Source organism: Leopardus geoffroyi, chromosome D2, assembly GCF_018350155.1.
Source record: "Leopardus geoffroyi isolate Oge1 chromosome D2, O.geoffroyi_Oge1_pat1.0, whole genome shotgun sequence".
NCBI classification, from domain to species: domain Eukaryota; kingdom Metazoa; phylum Chordata; class Mammalia; order Carnivora; family Felidae; genus Leopardus; species Leopardus geoffroyi.
This window is the reverse complement of record NC_059334.1, coordinates 31,604,162-31,625,834: the sequence shown is the minus strand read 5'-3', so window position 1 is coordinate 31,625,834 and position 21,673 is coordinate 31,604,162. Positions and strand designations below refer to the sequence as shown.

General features: G+C 53.9%; 1 protein-coding gene across 1 annotated transcript; it reads left to right on the top strand.

The window, feature by feature from the left end:
• Positions 1-689: 689 nt before the first annotated feature.
• NPFFR1 (neuropeptide FF receptor 1) lies at positions 690-20,683 on the top strand. The gene is made up of 4 exons (XM_045439493.1): positions 690-972; positions 15,442-15,756; positions 17,294-17,393; positions 18,521-20,683. The coding sequence occupies exons 1-4, from the start codon at positions 966-968 to the stop codon at positions 19,404-19,406; spliced, it is 1,308 nt and encodes a 435-aa protein (XP_045295449.1). The 5' UTR covers positions 690-965; the 3' UTR covers positions 19,407-20,683.
• The last annotated feature ends 990 nt before the right edge of the window (positions 20,684-21,673 follow it).

Sequence of the window (21,673 nt, the reverse complement as noted above, 5' to 3'; positions counted from 1 at the left end):
TGACTACTGGGGGCTTGATGAGGGCTCGAATAACGGGAGGGCACTCCCGTCCTGCTCAAGGGACCATTTGTTGGACACCTACTAGGTGCTGGGCAGAAACTTTGACATCTCATGTACTCTCTTAGAAACCATTTCACAAACGCAGAAACGGAGACTAGGGTGCGGTCTTAGAAACTTGTCCCGGGGGGAAAGCGGTGAACGCCTGGGCTCCCTGATTCCAAAGTCAGTGGCCATCTAGGAGACACATTGTCCCCACTCTCCTCGCAGAGCTCAGAGCTGATGGCGAGCCCCCACCTCCCTCCTTTGGCGCTCCTGTGTACTCACAGCTGCCTCTCATCCCCTTCTCAGCGGGGCCCCAAGGTCCTGGACACTAGGGTGGGTGACTAGGGGTCAGGCTGGGGTGGGATAAAGAGGAGGTGCGGGGCCGGGGGCCGGGATGTGTGGCACCGGAGAGAGGTACAGAGTTAGTGGACGTCGCTGGCAGAGCTGCAGTAGGCGGTGGGGAGTGTCTCCTACTTTGGAGGGGCGCTGGGTCCCTGCGGAGACGGCCTCGTCGACGAGGCTGGCCCGGCGCACAGCGGGCAGGGGGCGCTGCGGCGGGCACAGGCGTGCGGGTTGCCATGGCGACGGCGCCGCGCGCTGGCCCCCTCCCTCGCTCCAGCCTCGGGAGGCGAGGGGCAGCGGGCTGCCGGCTGCAGAGCGGGGCAGGCAGCAGCGCTGCGCGGGAGCCCGACCCCTGCCGGGCTCACTCTGGGCCCTGAGGGGGAGCGAGACCCCGCGAAGGACCGGGCCCTGTGGGCGCACGCCCCCTGCCCGCTTCCTCCCGGCCCCGGACTCGATCCGCTGAGCTCAGAGGTAGGGGCGCGGGCAGGCCGACCAACCCAGCGCCCGGAGACTTCCCCCCTGCCCCGCCAGGTCGGAGGGGCCCGCTGTGCCCTTCCCCAGAGCCAGCAGGAGTGGGCAGCATGGAGGGTGAGTGATCCCGGAGCTGGGGCTGAGGGTGGGCTCAGGTTCTGACTCAGGAGCAGCGAGCCAAGGGAGGGCAAAGGGGCTGGGGTATCTGATCACTGACAGCTGTCCAGAGCCAGGCACTGTGACAATGTGTGTGTGACAGCAGCAGAAAGACACTGAGAGAGGGAGAGAGAAAGACCTAGAGTGCTCCGTACTGTGTGTGCGTGTATGTGTGTGCCAGAGACAGAGACAGAGAGACAGGGCGGGAGAGAGATCTGGTGCCTCTCTGTCCGTGTGTGCATGCACCCTGCCTCCTGCGTGGGCAGGGGATCATTTGAAACCAGGTGAGCTCAGCTATTGACCTCAGTGGAATTGTCACCCACCGACTTTGCTGGCTAGAAGGAGTGGGACTAGTGGGGGGGAGGGGGGTGGCGATGGAATTCTAGACGAGACTTCTTCCATGCAGAGAGAATTTTTCTTTCTAGAAGAAAGGTGGATTTATGGACCTGACCCGCAGGACTCTGAAGGATAAGTCCCTGGTAGAAGACTGCTTGCTCCAACCTTACCAAGTGGGGGGTCCAGAGCCCCATCTCAGCCACGGTGGGCAAGGGAAACCATATTTAGACTAAGAGCCTAGAGGACTGAGGACTGGTCCGCTGGTTTGCTGGGTGTCTTTGGGGTGGTGTCTAAACCTCTCTGGGTCACTGGTTACCCATCTGGGTTTTTTTTTTTTTTTAACATTTTATTTATTTTTGAGACAGGGAGAGACAGAGCATGAACAGGGGAGGGTCAGAGAGAGGGAGACACAGAATCTGAAACAGGCTCCAGGCTCTGAGCTGTCAGCACAGAGCCCGACGCGGGGCTCGAACTCACGGACCGTGAGATCATGACCTGAGCCGCAGTCGGCCACTTAACCGACTGAGCCACCCAGGCACCCCTTTACCCATCTGTTGAAGGGAAAAACTTACATTTAGCCGGCTTCACAGGGTGGGTGTAAGGGTGAAATAAGGCAAGACGCGTTGAACAAATTCATACCGGTAAGAGAGGCTACTTCAAGAGATCATAAAACCTTGAAATTCCAAGGAAATGATTGGACTGCAGGCAAGAAAGAAAAGAGAGTTTCACAGAATGTCTTGCGCCGCTGCACTTGCAGGGTTTGAAAAGCGCACACACACAAAGATGCGGTGAGGAATGCATAACCCAAGATGAATCTGGAAGGTTGGCGGGATCCGCAAGCACAGTGTTAGCAAAACAGCAAAGCTCGAGTAAAGAGAAGCCCCGGGGAAATTAACAAAGGCAGAGCAAAGAGCTTTCGAAGGCTGAGTAAGGATAATAAGGAATTCGGCTCAGGGCTCGAGATAGGTAGTAAAAGGGAGGGCAGGCGGAGCAGGGCACAGGCAATTTTACTCCAAACGATAGAATAAATAGCAGAAGGAGGAAATTGAAGCCCAAGACAGGTGATGGGAAGAAGGCATCGAAGCCCAGACAAGTGACATCCCAGGGACGTGGAGGCAGATGTAATCATTGCCTTAAAAGAAATTACAAAGGGGGCGCCTGGGTGGCGCAGTCGGTTAAGCGTCCGACTTCAGCCAGGTCACGATCTCGCGGTCCGTGAGTTCGAGCCCCGCGTCGGGCTCTGGGCTGATGGCTCCGAGCCTGGAGCCTGTTTCCGATTCTGTGTCTCCCTCTCTCTCTGCCCCTCCCCCGTTCATGCTCTGTCTCTCTCTGTTCCAAAAATAAATAAACGTTGAAAAAAAAATTAAAAAAAAAAAGAAATTACAAAGGATGAAAAAAATGCGAGAAAACTGAAGACGGGCACCTGTCCTGATTTTCAAAAAAGGAAGTAAAGGGAGATTTTTAAAAAAAGAAAAGACATCTCTAACCTGCTAAGATTAATACTGGCCTCTATGAAAATGCCGAAATAGATGATCAAACACGTAGAGAAAACTTAGGAAACAATGAAGCAATTCTGAAGATCTCAGAATTTTGTCAAACGATGCCGTCCTGAACACTTGCCAAGATATATGCACGAGCATTTTCATCGCAGTGCAAAACTGGAGACCATCTAGAGGCCCATAATTAAGTAAATTAAATGATGAAACACATCTGCCGTGGCATAGCATGTAGACATTAAGAACTGCATTGAGGATGATATTTACAGGCATGAAAGTACGTTCCCTGCCCACTGTGAGTAATTTCATAAAAGTAGGTTTTAGAACCCACGTAGAGTACGATCCCCTTTACGCAAAATTACGTAGGCTTGTTATTGGCGATGTATGTAGACTGTCTGCAAAGAGATGGTCACTAACATCTTCGTTTGGATTCCCCCGCTTCTGAAAGTGTACCCTAAGACAAGGGCTCAGGTACGGGGAGTTTCTCTGATGCTTGAAAGCGGACGTCAAGAGAGCAGAGTGGCGGGGGGGCGCCTGGGTGCCTCAGTCGGTTGAGCGTCTGACTTCGGCTCAGGTCATGATCTCACAGTTCGTGGGTTTGAGCCCCGCATCAGGCTCTGTGCTGAATGCTTGCTCAGAGCCTGGAGCCTGCTTCAGATTCTGTGTCTCTTTCTCTCTCTGCCCCTCACCCGCTCACGCTTTGCCTCTGTTTCTCAAAAATAAATCAATGTTAAAAAAAATTAAAAAAAAAAAAAAGAGAGAGCAGGGTGGGAGAGGGAGAAAAGACAAGAAATGGGTGCATGAACGAGCTGGGTTTAGCTGCGGGCACCTGAGGGCTCTGTCCCTCTTGGGACCCTCTGGGGAACGTGCAGAGAGCAGCCAAGATTTCCCCCACGTGAGATGGGAAGCTGGTGCTGTTTGCTCCTTTCCACTGGTTCTCCTCCTGCACTCCTAGAAGGTTCCTGTTCTTGGCTTCAAAGGAAGCAGAGCAGAGACACCCTCGGGTGCAGGCTTGGTGAGGTGCGGGAGGTGCCAGGAACGGTCCACCACAGCTGGACCTTCAGGCTGAAGGGGTCCACAGCAAGAGGCGTCACGGACACATTGGCCGCGGGGTTATCTCTGTGTGTGCGATTTCAGTGATGTTCACGCTCTTCTTTGGTAGTTAGTGCTCAGGACTGGTTTATAAGAAGCGCATCATTGTTTTCTAAAAAAAATGTGGTTTTTTTTTCAAGAAGAAGGAAAATAATGTAGTACTCGTGAGTAGCCCAATATTAGTGTTCTTTAAAAGCAAATTGGACTGGGGGGGGGGTGCTGGGAGGGCTTGATCAGTTGCTCAACTGACTCACCCACCCAGGTGCCCCCCAAATTTCTTCCTTCAGACTGGAACAAAGATGAATTGCAGTATTTCGGCAGGACACAGCAAAGATCTTTCATGAGAGCCCTGGAAACTGATGGAAAGATGTGGGAAGGGGCTGGAGGACTGATGACAGGGCTTTCATTAAAGGCTTCAGTGCAACGTAAGGGTCCCTCGGGCTCCCACTTGGACCTGACATTAAGCAATTTAGAGGGAAATTGAAAGGCATCCTTATCAAATCTTTGGATAAGGACCACAAAACCCACATGGCAACAGACTGAAGATTTAACGGTATCTCAACATGCAGATCGAAACCAAGAAAATGAAATGTAAATGTAAGTGAAATGCAAAGTCCTAAATTTCAGTCCAAAAAGTCAACTGTGTCCATTTACAATGAGGGAGCCCTGGCTTGTACTCCTGAGGACAATTACTGGACAGAATAAAGCGGACCGTCAGTAAGATGGGCCTAGAACCCCTTTCCCTGAAGAGCCCCTGGTTGTTCTGGTGGGACAAAGGTAGGGAGAGGGGGGTGATCCTGGGGACAGGGGCTCACTCTCGTTCCATGTGGCCCCAGGGATCGGAACTCGGACAGGTGGAGGCAAGTTACATTAAGACGATTCAACTCAACCATCAGGAAGAACTTTCTAGCACTCAGAGCTGGCCTAGAAGCTAGCTCCTCACCACATCTCATTATCCAGCTTGGACGAGGGAGTGCTGATGGGAGCCTGAAGGGGGAATTCTTGGGTGGCTGGACCAAAAATATGGCCTGGAGGGGTCTCTGAGGGCCAAAAACCTTCTCCCAGGGCCTACAGATGGACGCCGCCGTCTGCTGAGCCTCCTGCAGACTTGCTGGGGCCCAGCCGGGCAGTAACCCCCATCAGACTTCCCACTGGCCTTGGCCGTGGTGTTCCGTGCTCTAAGTCAGCGGACCACAGCAAATCAGACCTATTCCCCACCCCCACTTCCAGCCCAGCCCCCGTCTAGTGGCTTCCTTGGCACCCGTGGCAGCCTCCACAGCTGCCGCCTGGCCCGGGAGCTGTGTGGCCGAGGGAGGCCCCCGGGGCTGGGAGGAGGTACGCGCCCAGTGGCTGGAGGTGGGAGTACTGTGGAGAAGCGGCCCAGGCAGCGGAAGAAGGTCATTGGAGAGAGGAGAGGAGTCAGCCAGCCATCTGTCTCCAGTGCAGGACACAGAAACGTCTTGTCCGGGTGGCTTCTGCTTTTCCAGGCCCCCTGGAAACGCTGCCAGAGGCATCGTGCCATGTGCGTTTTTTGCAAAACACTTCACCGCCTTGGAGCTGCTCATCCCGCCGGGGAAGTGGGCAGGGAGACCGTGTCACCTCCATTTAACAGACGATAAATTTGCGCTCAGGAGGTGCCGCTTGCCCTGGCTTGAGCTAAAGCAGGTCTGCTGGCTTCTGCACAAACGGCCCAGATTCTGGGGACACCTGGGGCTGCGGCCTCCATGGAGACCGGCTATCCAGCTTCGTGCTGATGACCCTTGGCACCTTCCTGGCTTGTGAGGAGTGGGGAATGGGAGGGGTCTCAGCTGCTGCTGGGAGGCAGAGGCCAGGCAGATGCCTGTCTGTTTCTCCGGGGAGCCAGGGTCTATCTGACGGCAGTCTGTCCTGCTCCTACCAGTGAGTACTTCTGCTCCAATCATTGTGTGGCCATTCCACTGCAAAGACCCCAGGTTATTAGAGCCAGGAGAGGCCTGGGTGAGCAGCTGCTCAACCCTGGCTTTAGAAATGAGGAAACTGTAGCACAGAGAGTGGAACTCACAAACACCGCTAATTTCTACCAGATCGACTTAGGATCCAAATGCAAAATAATTAAATTCAGTCTCTCCTCAAAAACCTTTTGCCACTCTCTCTTTAGTAACTAAAATTGCACCATTGGAGCTTTTTTTTTTTTTTTTTCTGATTTAAGGTTTGACTCCCTTTGAAATGCAAACACCGAAAAGAGACACTGCACTTGAAGCTGTTATGAGTCATTTCCTCATCTGTGTGAACCAATTCATCAGGATTATTCCTGAAAGAAGATCGTGCTAGAGAGAGCACATAAGGATCTTGGGACAGGGATGCTGAAGCTTCAGGTGGTGATGCCTGGTTGGGAAGTACTGGTGGGGGACGAATGGAAACCAAGGGAGTTAAGCGTTCACTTTCATTACTTCTCGATTGAGCTCAGGGTAGACCGGGTCTGGGTCCGGCCACTTGTGTGCCTGTTTCTTCAGGAAAGGTTTCAGATGACGCATGCATCGTGTCGGCTTTGCAGGTGTAGCCTGGGGAAGGCAGGGACCCCTTGGATCAAAGATCCCCAGTTGCTGCAAAGGGACACTGGAGATCTTAACAGGTGGCCGGATGATACCAAGAGAAGAGGAGAAAATGATTGCAGGTGGCAGAACCAGATCAGGGGCTCAGGCTCAGCCTGGGTCACCTGGCTTCCTTGATGGACTCTGGATCCTCGAGCCAAACAAAACTGCCTCCTTTGCTCCAAGAGCATGTCTCTGCTTCTGAGCTTTAATTTCCTATCTGTGCGATGAACAGTTCTTCCCTTGTCAGAGAGAGCTCGATGCTGTATCAAAAGTAGTTCGACAGTAATGGAAACGGTGTATATCAGAGCCAATGGAATATAGCTAAAGCAGTGCTTAGAGGAAAATTGATAGCCTTCAGGACCTATATTAATTGCCACCATTTATTAATTGTCTGCATGTTCTGTGCCCTGTGCCTGATAGTGGGGATCTTTCTGAGATGGAACAGGCATTGTTTCTGCCCCTAAGGCATTTCCAGCTTCGTGGAAGAAAAAACATTTCTGCACATAGCTGAAGAGGAAACTGAATGTGACCAGTGCTACAGGTAGACCCTGGGGAAGAAATCAAGAGAACCCGGAAAGGACGCTCCTGGCCATATGCTTAGCCTTACCCAGAGCGAGAGAGAGAGGAAAGTGCCTTCCCTTTCTGCTCTCCCTGTAAATTCCTTCTACCCTTATATTCTAAGGTCTGAAATTCCTTTAAATGAGCTGGGAGTATAGGCTTAATATGTGAGTAAAGAGCAGCTCAGTGTCATCAATTTTCACCGAGAGGTAAACGATTTGCATCAGAACCTTCTTTCCGGAATCTAGCTTTTGAATGAGTAAAACAGAGAAATCTGGAGGGCTCCAGGAGGAAGTGAGGAGAGATGAGAGGATTCCAGAGTAGAAGGGAAAGTGCAAAAAGAGGCTGGTTTGGCTCCTTCAGCTGCTGCAGAAACCCTTCAGCCCTCAGCCTTGGCCTTGGCCAACCCAAAGGATTCTTGGGAGGCCTACCTGCTCTTACTCACCAAGAAGGCGCCAGACTTGGGGCGCCTGGGTGGCTCAGTCAGTTGAGCGTCCAACTTTGGCTCAGGTCATGATCTCGCGGTCTGTGAGTTCGAGCCCCGCGTCAGGCTCTGTGCTGACAGCTCGGAGCCTGGAGCCTGCTTCCGGTTCTGTGTCTCCCTCTCTCTCGGCCCCTCCCCTGCTCAGGCTCTGTCTCTCTCACTCTCAAAAATGAATAAATGTTAAAAAAAAAAAAATGGTTTTTTTAAAAAGAAGGGCCAGACTTGCAAGATCTGTGTTGCTGCAGTGGGTGCCTGGGATGTGGTGGGCTTTAGCTCAGCTGCCAGGAGGGACAGAAATGAGGTCACAGGTCTCAGGAAGCCTCCTTCCTCAGCAGTGATCGCCCGACACACCCACCCTTCACTCCCCTGTGCGGCCCCAACACAGGGCTTGCCCAGGCTGGTCTCCTTGGGAACAAACCCAAATCAACTGGGACCTCGCTATAACCCCTTGGTCCCCTGCAGCTGCCTGCCAGATAGCTGATATAGTCAAGACGCAGCCCTTAGGTCTATGAAACCCTTTAGCATTTACTCTGATATCTTACTGAACCTGGGAACAACTCCCTGAGGTCGGGAGTCCAAGAAGCCCAGGCCATCTACCTTTGAAAGCCACGGAGAACACAGGGAAGTGAAGTGGGTCCCCCCAGTTCACAGAGGCATACCAAGGGGTGATGTACAGGATTAAGCTCCCCCATCATCAGCGGTCCTCAAACATCCCCAAACTAAACATACCTCCTTGTAAAAACTGGGCAAAAGCAGCTTTAAGAGAAGGTCCCAAGCTTCGCCTTCAAATCAAATTCCCACACACACCCCCACGAGCCCCTCTTCCAGGCAAGTTTTGGAGTGACCACCCCTGGGCCAATTCCCAAGGCCATGTTTTCGGACTCCCAGTTCGGTGTCCTCTCCCGTCTGCACCGGCAAAGACTTCATGGAAGATGCCATGGCCTGGTAGAGGAAGCATAGGGAGGGCTGATATCTAATCTGGGGAGCAGGAACCTTGGGGCTCTGTCCCTACCCCTTCCAACTGTTCCTGGGGTTTTGAACCTGGACTCCACAGATTCCAAGGAGGCTCAAAGATGATCAACTTTGATGTCCTCGTATTAGTCAAGACGTTGAGCTACAAGCAACAGGAACGGTCTCTGGCTAACTTAATCGACAATGGGAACGCATTGGAAGAGTGGGGCTAGTTCATCCAACAGAAGGAGAAGCTGTGTTATCAGGATCCAGAGTCCACTCCAAAGCAGAAAAGGTCTGATTGGCCATCCGTTGGCCAGGGGCGAGTGCAGACACCCGACTGACAGTCCCTCTAAGGTTTCACGCAGAGAGGGCTTACTCCCCAAGACGAGAAGGGGTAAGGGGTGCAAGGTGAGCCACAGCCCCACACGCCCACCACTCCCCTGAAAGTGTGTGGATGATCGAGGGTACTTCCGGAGCTTTCAAAGACGGTGAGTTCTATCGGGACGGGGATCATTTCTTGGTATGTCAGGACAGAGCACTAGGAAAGCATCTGTAAAATGAATTCAAATGCACCAGGGTCTCAGAGAGTTTGGTGAGTCCCACAGGGTGACGCACTGACCGTAAGCGCCTTGAAAGCGCGGACCGTGATGAACGTCAATGGTTCGCAAATTCGTAACACGTGAAAAATCACCAGGGGAGCTTTTTAAGAAAAACGCCTGGGCTTGGACCCCATTCCCAGAGATTCTGATTCATTCGGAGGCAGTGCGGTAGTGTTAAAAGCCAGGTGATTTTGATTTGAGTCAGAGGTTAGAACCACAGGTGTAATCAGTTTAAAATCACATTTAAAAATCAGAGCTTCTTCCTGATTGCAAAGGTCAAACTGCAAGTTAGTGAAAAGGAAAATAAAAAGCACTTGAAACATCCCTGTGGACAAACGCTATATTTTTTTTTTTTTGTCATTCGCACACACACACACATGCACACCTTTTTACACGGAATGCAGATTTGTCATAGATATTATTTTGTAGCTACACACCCGTGGTCACTATTTCCCCCCACACCATTAGATCTTGTTCCCCAGGATAAGTCCCTAGAGCTGGAACGGGCCGGATCCTGGAGCAAGTCCTCTGCAGGGGGCCGGATGGATGTGCCCCACTGTGAAGGTTGAGCTGCTGTGTGCCCTCCCCCTCCCCCCACCGACCCTCAGCCACTCTCTGGCCATCACCGAGCACTTGTCTTCCCCACCATCCTGCCTGATGAAAAGGGTGTTCTTTAAAACCGCACTGCTTTGATCACAAACGAATTTCAACTCTCCGTCTCATGTGTTCAGCAGCCATCTGTGCCGTTTTGTGTCGTATTCTTCAGCAGGTCCCCAGAGCCTCCCGGCCCAGGTCATGTTCACTCAGGAGGGTCTCAGGAAGGGCTGTTGGATGGTGAGCCCCAGGTCTCCAGTGAGGGACGAAGCTCCCACGCGGTGCCAGGACGGATCGGCAGGTGGCGACAACGATGGCGTTCCTAGAGGGGACTGCTGTGGACTCAGGGAAACAAATACCCAGCCTGGTTCTGTGCTCAAGGCATTCGTTGTGGTGGTGTTTGCTCCCTCACACATCTCTCAGGCTTTGCGGGGTGGCCCAGACCAAGAAGATTATGAGGATCTCGTCCTCACATCCACTGTGTAACTTCCCATTGTCAACACTACCGATTACGGAGCTAAGGCGTGGGGTGAGCCGTGTGCACAGCAGTGCGCCCAGGTCCTTTTACTCGTCATCTTATTGACTCACCACACCTCCTTTCGGGACGCGTGAGCTTACCTCCATTTCACCAGAGAGAACTCTGGTTCCCAGGGTGGTGACGTGACCTACACGAGGTCATAGCCTGGCGTTGTGTGTCTCGATTTTCAAGATGGTAATGCTGAGTCCCCACAGGGGTGAGGAGGTGTTCCCGTCCTTCGGGGCTGCTGTAACAAAATACCACAGGGCGGGACGCTGAGAAACCCCAGAAAGCCATCTCTCCGTTCTGGAGGCAAGGAAGTCTAAGGTCAAGGCGCAGATTCGGTGTCTGGTGAGGGCCCGCTTCTTGGTTCCTGGACAGTTGTCTTTCCGCTGTGTCCTCACATGCTGGAAGGGAGGACGGAGCTCCCTGGCGTCTCTTTACAAGTCACTAATTCCATTCGTGACAGCTGCCCAGCGTGATCTAATCACACCCCCAAGGCTCCATCTCCAAATCTCATCACATTGGGGATTAGGCTTCAGCTTGTGAATTTTGAGGAGACACAAATATCCAGCCTATTGCCTGAAGTCACCGGGAAGAAGGCGGGGAGGAGGGCTGGGACTTTCCAGTCTGTGTGTGTCCACTATCTCCAGGGTCTTTGGTCCAAGTCCTTTAAATCTGTGGTTCTCAGACTAGACTGCATCGGAATCGCCTGGGGGAATGTGTTAAAACAGCTGGGCTTCTCAGTCCCCAGGGTTTCTGGCTCCCTAGATCAGAGGTGAGGCCTGAGAATTTGCATTTCTAACGAGTTCCAAGCTAATGCTGACGCTGCTGGCCGGGACCGCACAGGGAGCACCAGCTTACCCCCATCTTCTCTCTGGCCCTGGGCTTGCTCTCTGCGATTATCAGAATGCCTTGGAGGCAACCCTTATTATATCCTGAGACCTCCAGGAAGCTCCCCCAGTAGGGGAATGCTTTAATTGGGCTCAGCGGAAGAGATTTTCACAGGCTTTAATGTATCCACAAGGGCACTGGGCAGATCCCAGAAAGGAATAGTCCAGGGTGCTAATGAGGTCTCTGGCTGCTGGCCTGGCTCAGCTGGGGTGGGAGGCCTGGCTGCTCCTCAACCCAGGGGAGTTGTCAGGAATCCTTCCTCTTCGAGAAAGGATCATCTTGCAATGCCGGAAGCTGCACGGATGGTAGAGACGGACGCCCGGCTCCGCCAAGGGTCTAGAGATGGGCAGGGTCGCTCCCGGGCGCCTCCCAGGGACAGACTGCAGAATATGAGCTCACTTAGCAGTTTTCTGAGGCCGAGGGAAGGGCAGAGGACAGACAGCCTGGAGTCTACCCATGCACATCCACGGATTTCTTCGAGTCATGGGGACTGGTTCAGAGCTGACCTGGTGCTCCGGAGGGGTGAGCTGCCTGGAGAGGCTCCCAACAGACACTGGGATGGGGGTTCCTTCCAGAGGAGCCTGTGAAGGCCTTCTGACACCAGCAATGCCAGCTTATAGCAGGACCCTATCACCTGGTGTCAGAATCCACCTTTCTTTCCTTTTCCCCTCATACAAATATTTATTCATTCAACAGGCATTTATTGAACCATTTACTATGGACAGGCACTGCAGAGAGGCTGGGGCTATGGCTACTAACTGACTTCCAAGGGTGGGGGGAAAAACCCAATAAACGTGAAAACAAGTCAAATATTGACAGATGGAGGAAAATAAATAAGATGCTACAAGAGAAGATAAATGGGGGGGGCGCACCTGCCTGAAACAGAGTGATCGGGTCGGGCTTCTCGGAGAAGACGGCCTTTAAGCCAAGGGCTAAAGAAGGGGGGGGGGGAGGCAGGAGCGACAAAGCATAGTGGGCAAAGGGGGATGTGGCAGGGAAGCGAGGTCAGAGATGGCAACAGGAAATCAGACAGCAGAGCGTTTGGGAGGCCAAGTAAAGAGTTTGGATCGTATCTGAAAGACACTGAGGGTTCTGCGATAATCCTTAGTGGCTCCTGCCGAAAATATTGCTGAAAAGCGGATGGGACCCGACAGTGGAGGCATCGGGATGATGCATTGGAGTCCGCTGGTCAAGCTTGGCATTAACAAAGAGACCACAAGTGTGCGTTGGTGGTTTAGTGGTAAGCATAGCTGCCTTCCCAAAAAAGCCCACGAGACACAATCTGATTGAGCCCTCAGATCTAATTGTCAATTACAGGAAATACAGCAGATAGAGTAAAACATGTAAAAATGACATCACAAGGGAGCACTCAGCAAAATCCAGTCTGCGAGAAATTCTACAAACGGCTCACTCAATTATGTGACAAAGTGTAGGGGGAGAGAGGCAGAGGGAGAACCTAGAAACTAAAAGAGATTCACCGCCACGTGAACCAAATGCAACGTGGAGGTGGCGGTCGAGTTTACAGTGATGGACCTTAATGAATCACATTTGCAACATCACATTACCGTCCCTCCTACTCAGTGGTAGAAACCATTTCTCCTGCAGCTTGAATCTGGGCTGACTCTGTGACATGCGTTGGCCAACTGATGGTGGCAGAAATAATGACGTGAAAATTCTGGAGCCTAGGTCTTAAGAAGTCTGTAGCTTCTCCTCTTGCTGGCTCGGAAGCCTATGGCCACCAAGCTGTAAAGAAGCCCCATCTAGCCTCCTGGAGGATGACAGAGCACGTGGAGGAGAATGAAGACACCCCAGCCAAGAGCCGGCACTAACCACCAGCCACATGAGGGAGGCCATCTTGGGCCTCCCAGCTCCGGTCAAGCCATCAGGTGACCACAGCTGTATGGGTGATCCCCAGAGAACTTGCAGAAGGGCCACCCAGATTGCCAAGCTCCAGCGCCACACCACTAAATTTTGGGGTAGTTTGCCGCATAATAACAGGTAACAGAAATCTTGTTTGGACCTTCACTCGAGCAAACCAACGATTTTATTTTTTTTATTTTTTTTTATTTTTAAAAATTTTTTTTTTTCAACGTTTATTTATTTTTGGGACAGAGTGAGACAGAGCATGAACGGGGGAGGGGCAGAGAGAGAGGGAGACACAGAATCGGAAACAGGCTCCAGGCTCTGAGCCATCAGCCCAGAGCCCGACGCGGGGCTCGAACTCACGGACCGCGAGATCGTGACCTGGCTGAAGTCGGACGCTTAACCGACTGCGCCACCCAGGCGCCCCGAACCAACGATTTTAAAAAGCACATAACAGGGGTGCCTAGAGGGCTCCGTCAGAAGAGCATGCAACTCTTGATATCCGGGTCGTGAGTTCGAGCCCCGTGTTGGGTGTACAGATTGCAGCAAACAATGTTAAAAAAAAGTATGTAACAATCAGGGAATTTGAGTACTGGATGCTGGGTAATTGATAATATTAGACATAACGGTCAATTTTGTTAGGTATCATAATGACACTGTGGTTATGTGGGTTGTTGTTTTTTTTTTTTTTAGTCCTACTTTTTAGCAATACAAACTGGAAATGTTGGGGGATGTAAGGAAGTGATGTGATATTCCAAAGAGAGGTGGGGCTATGGGTGAAACAAGATTAGCCTTGAGTTGCCCATTGTCGGAGGTGGAGGATGTACACATGGCAGTTCCTTATACTCTACTCCCTTGTAATGGTTCCCTGAGCTATACGCTCTTGTGTGCACTCACTATAATGTTCTCTCTTGTGCATGTCTGACATCTTCCATATTAAAATAAAGATGTTTGGGTGCAACTAGACGCCCTGGAATGCCTCAGCAGGGGGTATCACCTCCTCCTGTCATCGTGCACCTGAGGTTTGCAGAGTCTCCACCCCCACCCCCACCCTGAGTGCCCCTGATACACCTGCTGGTCCCTCCAGCCCTGGTCACGCCAGCTCACTGGCCCTTAAGCGTCTCTAGCCTCCAGATCCCAAGCCTCCGTTGGGTCTCCAGGCTAGTGGCTGAGCTCTGGATGTGACAGAACACTCCCCAAAGACTCTTCGTCCCCTGGAACAGACCACATTCAGTCCCAGAGGAAGGCAGGAGGAGAGTTTATGAGACAACATCATGAGTCACCACATCTAATAGCTTCCCAGAGGAGCTGTGGTTGGACACCGAACTGTTCCTTCCCAAAGGTGGCTGGGAAAGCACACGCCAAAGCCTGAAACTGACTCAGAGACACACAGAGAAGGACCACCTCTGCTGCATACGCCTGAGCCACCTTGAGAATGTCACAGAACCCCTCTGATCTCAGTTCTCCCATTTCAAATGGGGCTAATACCTAACATGTTTACCTCGTGGGGTGATTGGGAGGGTTCGATAAAATAATACATATGCAAGTGCTTTGTTAGACGCTGTGCCAGTGAAGCAGCTGATACCACGATGGGACAGAGTGAAGGAGGCAGGGTAGCCTTGGCTTTGGGTGGTCTTCTGGTAAATTTAATGTGTGCCTTTGCTCTTACCCTGGTTCAGAGTCCTCTTTCACTGTCCCTTTGTCTACTGCCTTCTTGCCTTTCCCAGCTAAAGTTCGGTAGAGGCGATGCAGAGGGACAACAAAGATTCCGAGGGTATAATAGTCAGGGTCCCAGGAGAAAACAGGCGGTTGACTCAGAAAGTGTTTATCTGAAGAGGTTAATAGGGGGAGTTTATGGGGGGTGGGAGGGGAGGTAAGAGAACCAGCAGGGATGGACGAGCACCCAGGACTGGCGATCCCAGGGAGCTGTCAGTGCAAGGAGAGAAAATAGTGTCACTGTGGCCCTCAAAGAGCTAGAGCCATGGAACAGGGTCACCTGGTAGGAGCTGTATCCGTAAAGACAGCCCCACAGGCAGAACTGGGCCAGGCATGGAGGGGGTTGGGAGATGAGTAACCTGCCTTCTGTCTTCTCCAGTCCTTCAATCTCCTTCAGCGCTTCCCATTGGCTGAACCTGGTCGGACACCAGAGGGCAAGGGAATCTGGCCGATGTAGTCCTTAGAGGTCAGCCTCTGGGGCAGACAGCGGGGCTAAGAAGGATGGAGCCCAGATGGGGCAGAGGCGGGGGAGTTGGATGGGAATGGAGGAGAGCCAACATCGGGAAGTGAGCTGTGGACGAGACAAGGTGGGGGCATGAGATGAGGGTTTGGGTGCTGTGGGTGGAAAGTGAATCCGGTTGCAACTGGAGTTGAACACAGGATCGGGCGCGGTAGGGCATGGTCAGCCAATGGCAAGGAGTCAGTCAGCCCTTCTTTGCCAAGGCTCCTGACCTGTATGCTCCTTTGCTTCTAGGGGAGCCCGCCCAGCCTCCCAACAGCAGCTGGCCCCCAAGTCAGAATGGGAGTAATGCCAAGGCCACCCTGGCTGCAAACCTCACCTTCTCCTCCTACTACCAGCACTCCTCACCGGTGGCAGCCATGTTCATTGTGGCCTATGTGCTCATCTTCCTCCTGTGCATGGTGGGCAACGCCCTGGTCTGCTTCATCGTGCTCACGAACCGGCACATGCGCACCGTCACCAACATGTTCATCCTCAACCTGGCTGTCAGCGACCTGCTGGTGGGCATCTTCTGTATGCCCACCACTCTCGTGGACAACCTCATCACTGGTGAGTGGAGGCAGCAGAGGCAGTGAGGGTCCCCTCCGCCCCCGAAAGCGTGGTTGGCTCGGTCTCTTGGCCAAGATGTCATTGCCTCAAACTTAAGACAGTCTTGTGGCTGAAGGATTCGGTTAGAAATAACAGATACAATGAATTAATTATTCTCTTTGTTCCAGGCATTGTATGACCTACTCTTCCTGCATTACCTTCATGAATCCTTAGAGCAATCCAATGAGTTATGCATGAATCCTTAGAGCAATCCAATGAGCAATCCAATGAGCGTCCCACAAAATCCTGATTTGGGGGACGGGGAACCTGATGCCCAGAGTGATTAAGGGACATGTGTGTTGTTACCCAGCTGAGTGTCAAGTCCCAGGGCCTCACGCCCATATTCCTAACCGGTGTTACTGTAGCTCCCCTGGGCAGGACTAGAACCAGTAGGAAGAAGTTGTAGGGGGGCAGGTTCCCTCTGAATAAGAACCTAATAATCCCCACTTATTTGAGTTGTTCTCCAACCTGTCTGACAGGTAGTGAACTGCCTGTCAATGGAAGTGTCCAAGTAGAGATGGGCTGGCCATTTAGCAGTGACTTGGTAGAAGGGATTCAGGCAGAACTAGACCACCGAACCTCGCAATTCCTACCTGTCCATCTTCCAAATGTCAGAGGGATCACACTGTTGTCTGCTCTCTCCCACGTGATTTGCCTGTCTTGTTTCAGAATTAGGCTCCACACACCCTGAGACTCTACATGGGGAAGGACTAGTTTCCAGGGCCATGGAGACATCTAGAGCTCTGAGCTCGTAGGCCCTGAGCTCGGGGCTCCTGAGCCCAGATCCAGAGCCTGAAAAGCCCCATCCAGGGGCTTACCAGTGACTGACCCGACTTGGGGAATCACAGCCTGTGTTTCTGTAGGTTTCAGGACCCGAGTAGTAGAGCCAGGGCAAACAATTTCCCCTCAGCTGCACTGGCTCAGCCTGGTGGGCCCTTCACTCACTGCTGGATCTCAAGTTCTTTCACAGCTGCTGAATTATAAACTGCTCACCCTTCTCCTTCCCGGCACACCTAGACCCGCGCGCATGCACGCACGCACACACAGGTACAGGTGCACACACATACAGGCACACACAAGCAGCAAGAACAGTGATAAGGCAAAGTCACTAGCTGGGTAAGGTGGTGTCTTCCAGTCCTTTTCACGTGCCTCAATTTTAAAAATTGTTGGAATGACCCATTCAGTGTGGAGCCTGCTTAGAATTCTCTCGCATGCTCAAAAAAAAAAAAAAAAAAGAAAGCAAAAAAAGAAAAAAGAAAAGAAAAGAAAAGAAAAAAAGATTGCCTCTCTAATGGTGAGAACTGGCCATGGTAGTGTGGACTGTTCGGACTGGTCCGTTCCTCATTTCTGGAAGTGTGTAAGCAGATGAGAGGATGACCACCACCACCAGGACATGGAGGAAAGATCCGAGCCACCGTGAAGACTGGTCTAAATGGCCCAAGGTGTCCGGCTTTTTGTGGATGAGGCACTCGCTCTGTCATGGGCTCTGTCATTGCAGGGTGGCCCTTTGACAACGCCACGTGCAAGATGAGCGGCTTGGTGCAGGGCATGTCCGTGTCGGCTTCCGTGTTCACGCTGGTGGCCATTGCTGTGGAAAGGTGAGAGGGTTCCTGGCTGGGTTCTCCCCGGCTGACAGAGGCCCGGCACTAGGAAGAGCTTCTGTCTCCACGGTTGGGCTGACCAGAAGCCTGGGGCTGAATCGTGAGCCATAAAGGGAAGGGTTGTGGGGCTGTCTGCCCTCTATACTGGGGGGACCTGCAGAGAATACCACCTCCTTCTGGAAGGCCTGGAGGCAGCTCCTGCCGAGGTTTAATAGGGATTCCTGGGTCCTATGAGAGCTTGAGGGCAGGCCTCGTTTCCTAAGCCGTGACTCCTGCCACTCATGAGAATGAGCCAGGAAAGCCAGTTTCCGAGGGCGGGGGGCTCAGTGTGTTCCTGCTCCTTCACTCCCCCTCCACGCCCCCCTTGCTGTTCCCTGGCAGCCCAGGCCTTACCACTTCCCCATCTCCACACTACCAGAAGCTACTTCTGGTCTCTTTCAGCCTCAGATTCCATCAGAGTCTCTGATAAGCATGGGCCCGCTAACAGAAGGGAGCCAGGGGCCAAGGAAGCTTTGCAAGCAATAAAACCCAAATGCATGCAACAGGTTCTTCTCCCCTCCTCCACCTCAGTGAGCCCTTGCACTAAGGATTCATCTGGGCACTTTTGCCCAGAGCACGGGAGGCAGGCAAGGACACTGGCCAAGATGACATGGGGACAGCCTGTCACGTAGACTCCACACCTGAACGCCCAAGGTTTTCTGGAGAACCCGTAAACAGCTAAAAGTGTTCTTTGATGCACCTACCTAATCAGCCTACTCAAGGACAGAATGTGCAGGCTGATCACTTTGCTAGCTGCCAGCTAATCAGTTTAACCCTCCGCCCCCTCCCCAAGTGCACAGACAGGATTGTTTCCCACTGCAGGCAGTTCCGTCCCCCCTCCCGTCCTCCTTGCCTTTGTTCCTTGACTACTCAGCGGGGAGCTGACTCCCTCTCAGGTGAGAAACCAGCTTGCTTGCAAACGAACCTAGATCTGCGGAAGCTGCTCTTGGAAGCTGCCCACGGTGCGGTGTGAGGATGCACGGCGTGCCCACACGCCCCAGCCCCGACCAGGGCAGCCCTCGCCCCTGGCACAGGGACCCCTGGGACCCGTCCCGAGCCCGCCTCTCTTTCCCCCCTCCCCGCAGGTTCCGCTGCATCGTGCACCCTTTCCGCGAGAAGCTGACCCTGCGCAAGGCGCTGGTCACCATCGCGGTCATCTGGGCCCTGGCCCTGCTCATCATGTGCCCCTCGGCCATCACGCTGACCGTCACGCGCGAGGAGCACCACTTCATGGTGGACGCCCGCAACCGCTCCTACCCGCTCTACTCGTGCTGGGAGGCCTGGCCCGAGAAGGGCATGCGCAGGGTCTACACCACCGTGCTCTTCTCGCACATCTACCTGGCGCCCCTGGCGCTCATCGTGCTCATGTACGCGCGCATCGCCCGCAAGCTCTGCAAGGCCTCGGGGCCCGCGCGGGCCGGCGGGGAGGCGGCGGCGCCCGAGGGCCGCCCGGGGGCCCGGCGCAGGGCCAGGGTGGTGCACATGCTGGTCATGGTGGCGCTGGTCTTCACGCTGTCCTGGCTGCCGCTCTGGGCCCTGCTGCTGCTCATCGACTACGGCCAGCTGAGCGAGCCGCAGCTGCACCTGGTCACCGTCTACGCCTTCCCCTTCGCCCACTGGCTGGCCTTCTTCAACAGCAGCGCCAACCCCATCATCTACGGCTACTTCAACGAGAACTTCCGCCGCGGCTTCCAGGCCGCCTTCCGCGCCCGCCTCTGCCCGCCGCAGTGGGCGAGCCCCAGGGAGGCCTACTCGGAGCGGCCCGGCGGGCTCCTGCGCGCGCCGGTCTCCGTGGAGGTGCAGCCCAGCGACTCGGGCCTGCCCTCCGAGTCCGGCCGGGGCAGCGGGACGCTCCGGCCCGGCCGCCTCCCGCTGCGCGGTGGCCGGGTGGCCCACCACGGCTTGGCCCAAGCCGGGGAGCGTCCCGGCTGCCCCCACCTGCCCCTCACCATACCAGCGTGGGATATCTGAGTGGCATGGGGAGGGCGGGCCCTTGAACCTGGGGGCCCCGACGGGACATGGGAGGCCAGGACGGGACCGCAATCGGGTGTGGAGTCGGGAGACGGTGCCTCGCGCCTCGCTCTCACATACAAGGCGGTGGCAGCTAGCGGTACCTCCTCTACTGCCTTCCCCCTGGCGGGGCGGGAGCTAACGTTCCACCGCACCCTTCCTTGTGGCGGCTCCGCACACACCCGGCTCCCCGAATTCTCGCGAGACTGTGGGACTAGGTTTTCTGGTCTCCGCTTCTCCAGATGCGAAACTGAGGACCAGAGAGGAGGTGTGCCTAGCCGGGGCTCTCAGCTGGAACTCCCACAGGAGCTCCCACTCCAGCGCCTGTGTGGGCATCTCCAGCTGCCTCCAGAAGGGCCCCCGAAGGCGGGGCGCAGTGAAATGGGTACATCCTACTTACGCAGCTGGGAAGGATGGGAAAGCGAAGTTGCTCTGTCCATTCGATGCTTTGTGTCCATGTCCTGGAGTCCCTTATGTATGATGGAAGCCACTCGACCTCACCCTTTCCAGGAGAACCTGCTGTGCCCTTCCTGCCAACTCTGTGTAGGTTTGTCTTGTTTGTTCCAAGAGGTGTTCCTGGCCCTTCTCTTCCCACTGTGCTTCAAGGGGACATCGCGTCTGGGCAACTGCAGAAGGAGTGTCAGTTGCAGACACTCTGGGTCTTGCCCTTCGGGTCCTCACCCAGAGAAAACAGGAGGGCTCTCCACCATCACCCAGGCAAGAACTTACAAGGCGACAGGCAGCTGCAAGGCCACAGGGAGGCCTTGGTTTATTTATTCGTGGACCAGAGGAAGGGAGAGCACCGGACCTACTTGCAGCTTTTGGAAAGACATCAGCCCACCGGAGCTGCGAGCGCAAAGCCTTCGCAGCGCCCAGCTTCTCTGTTTCCTCGGGGCTCTGAAGGAAGATAGGTCAATCAAAGCTGGGGTGGCCTTTGGGGCCTCCTGGAGGACACACACTAACCCCCCTGGCACAGATAACTTGTCCTCTGAAAAGGGGTGGGGACCAGGAGGCCCCCTTGTCTTCTCTGCAGCTCTCACCAGTACACCTGCATCGCCTCGAAGTAACGAGGTTTCTCGTCCAGGAGATGGGAGGAAATGGGATCGCCTCGGTGATCTCTGCATGGCCCCCCATAATCTGAAGCGAACTGGGCATTTCCCCCCTCATCTCTATAGAAAACACCATGTTGCTAGAATTTTAGTGCATAGTAAGCGAATGTTTCCGGGGGTCAGGCCAGAGGAGGCAGCTCGGAGGCTTGATGGCTTCAGTAATGGACAATGACTTAACCCCGTTTACTCCGCCCTAAGCGCTGGACGTCACAGCAGCAGAAAGCTCCAAAGCAGTTGTCCAGTACATTCTCCAGGCTTGTCCCCAGACACTGTCTCATTTGACCCATGGCAGATGTTGTTGCTGCCGTTTCACAAAGTAACTGAGGCTGCAGGGGGCCGAGGTCACAGGCCACGGAGCGGCAGGATGGGGATTGGAATTTGTCTTCTGGTGGTTTCTGCCCCTGCTGCATTCTGCCTCTCAGGGAACGTGGGTGGGGAGAAATGGGGAGGAGAACCGAAGTTTCTATGGAGGTTTTCTGCCTGACGGTGAACCAGGACGCTCGTGGAGCCAGACTCCCTTCAGGCTGCCAGTCTGGGAAATGGGAGTCTCTTGTGTCTACTCTTGCAATATCCAGACCGAACTGCTCTGTGCACAATATCCATAACCCACATGCTGAGCAGGTTGCCAAGATCCATCATGGCCCCACCCAGGTCCAGGTAGTGATGAATGCAGGGCTGAGGAGAGGAGAGGACTCCCTAACTAGTCCCTCGTTAACTAGCGCATGTATGGGCCCCATGTCTGGTGCTTGGTGTTGTCACATAGACCAGCGAGTTCCCAGCTGCTTCTCGTGAAGAACTCTGTCTCCAGGCTCTACAAGTTGCCCAGAGAAAGGGCCATCTCAAACCCAAATGCTTCTCCCTGTGGCTGGGTGGGATCTGTCCAGAGACACTGTCTGGTCTCTCCTCTGGGGTGTTTCTCCGTTCGCATGGCCTCCCCAACCGCAGAATCACAGCCTTTATAGCTGGGGGAGATCAGAGCGCTCACCCCAGCCAACCTTTCCACCAAGGCCCCTTTGTTTTAGTTCCCCCCAAAGACACCATGCTTGGAAAGCTGGGCCTGCCAGAGAAACCGCAGTAGGCATAATTCATATATTTTGCTGTTATTTTCCTCTCTAAAAA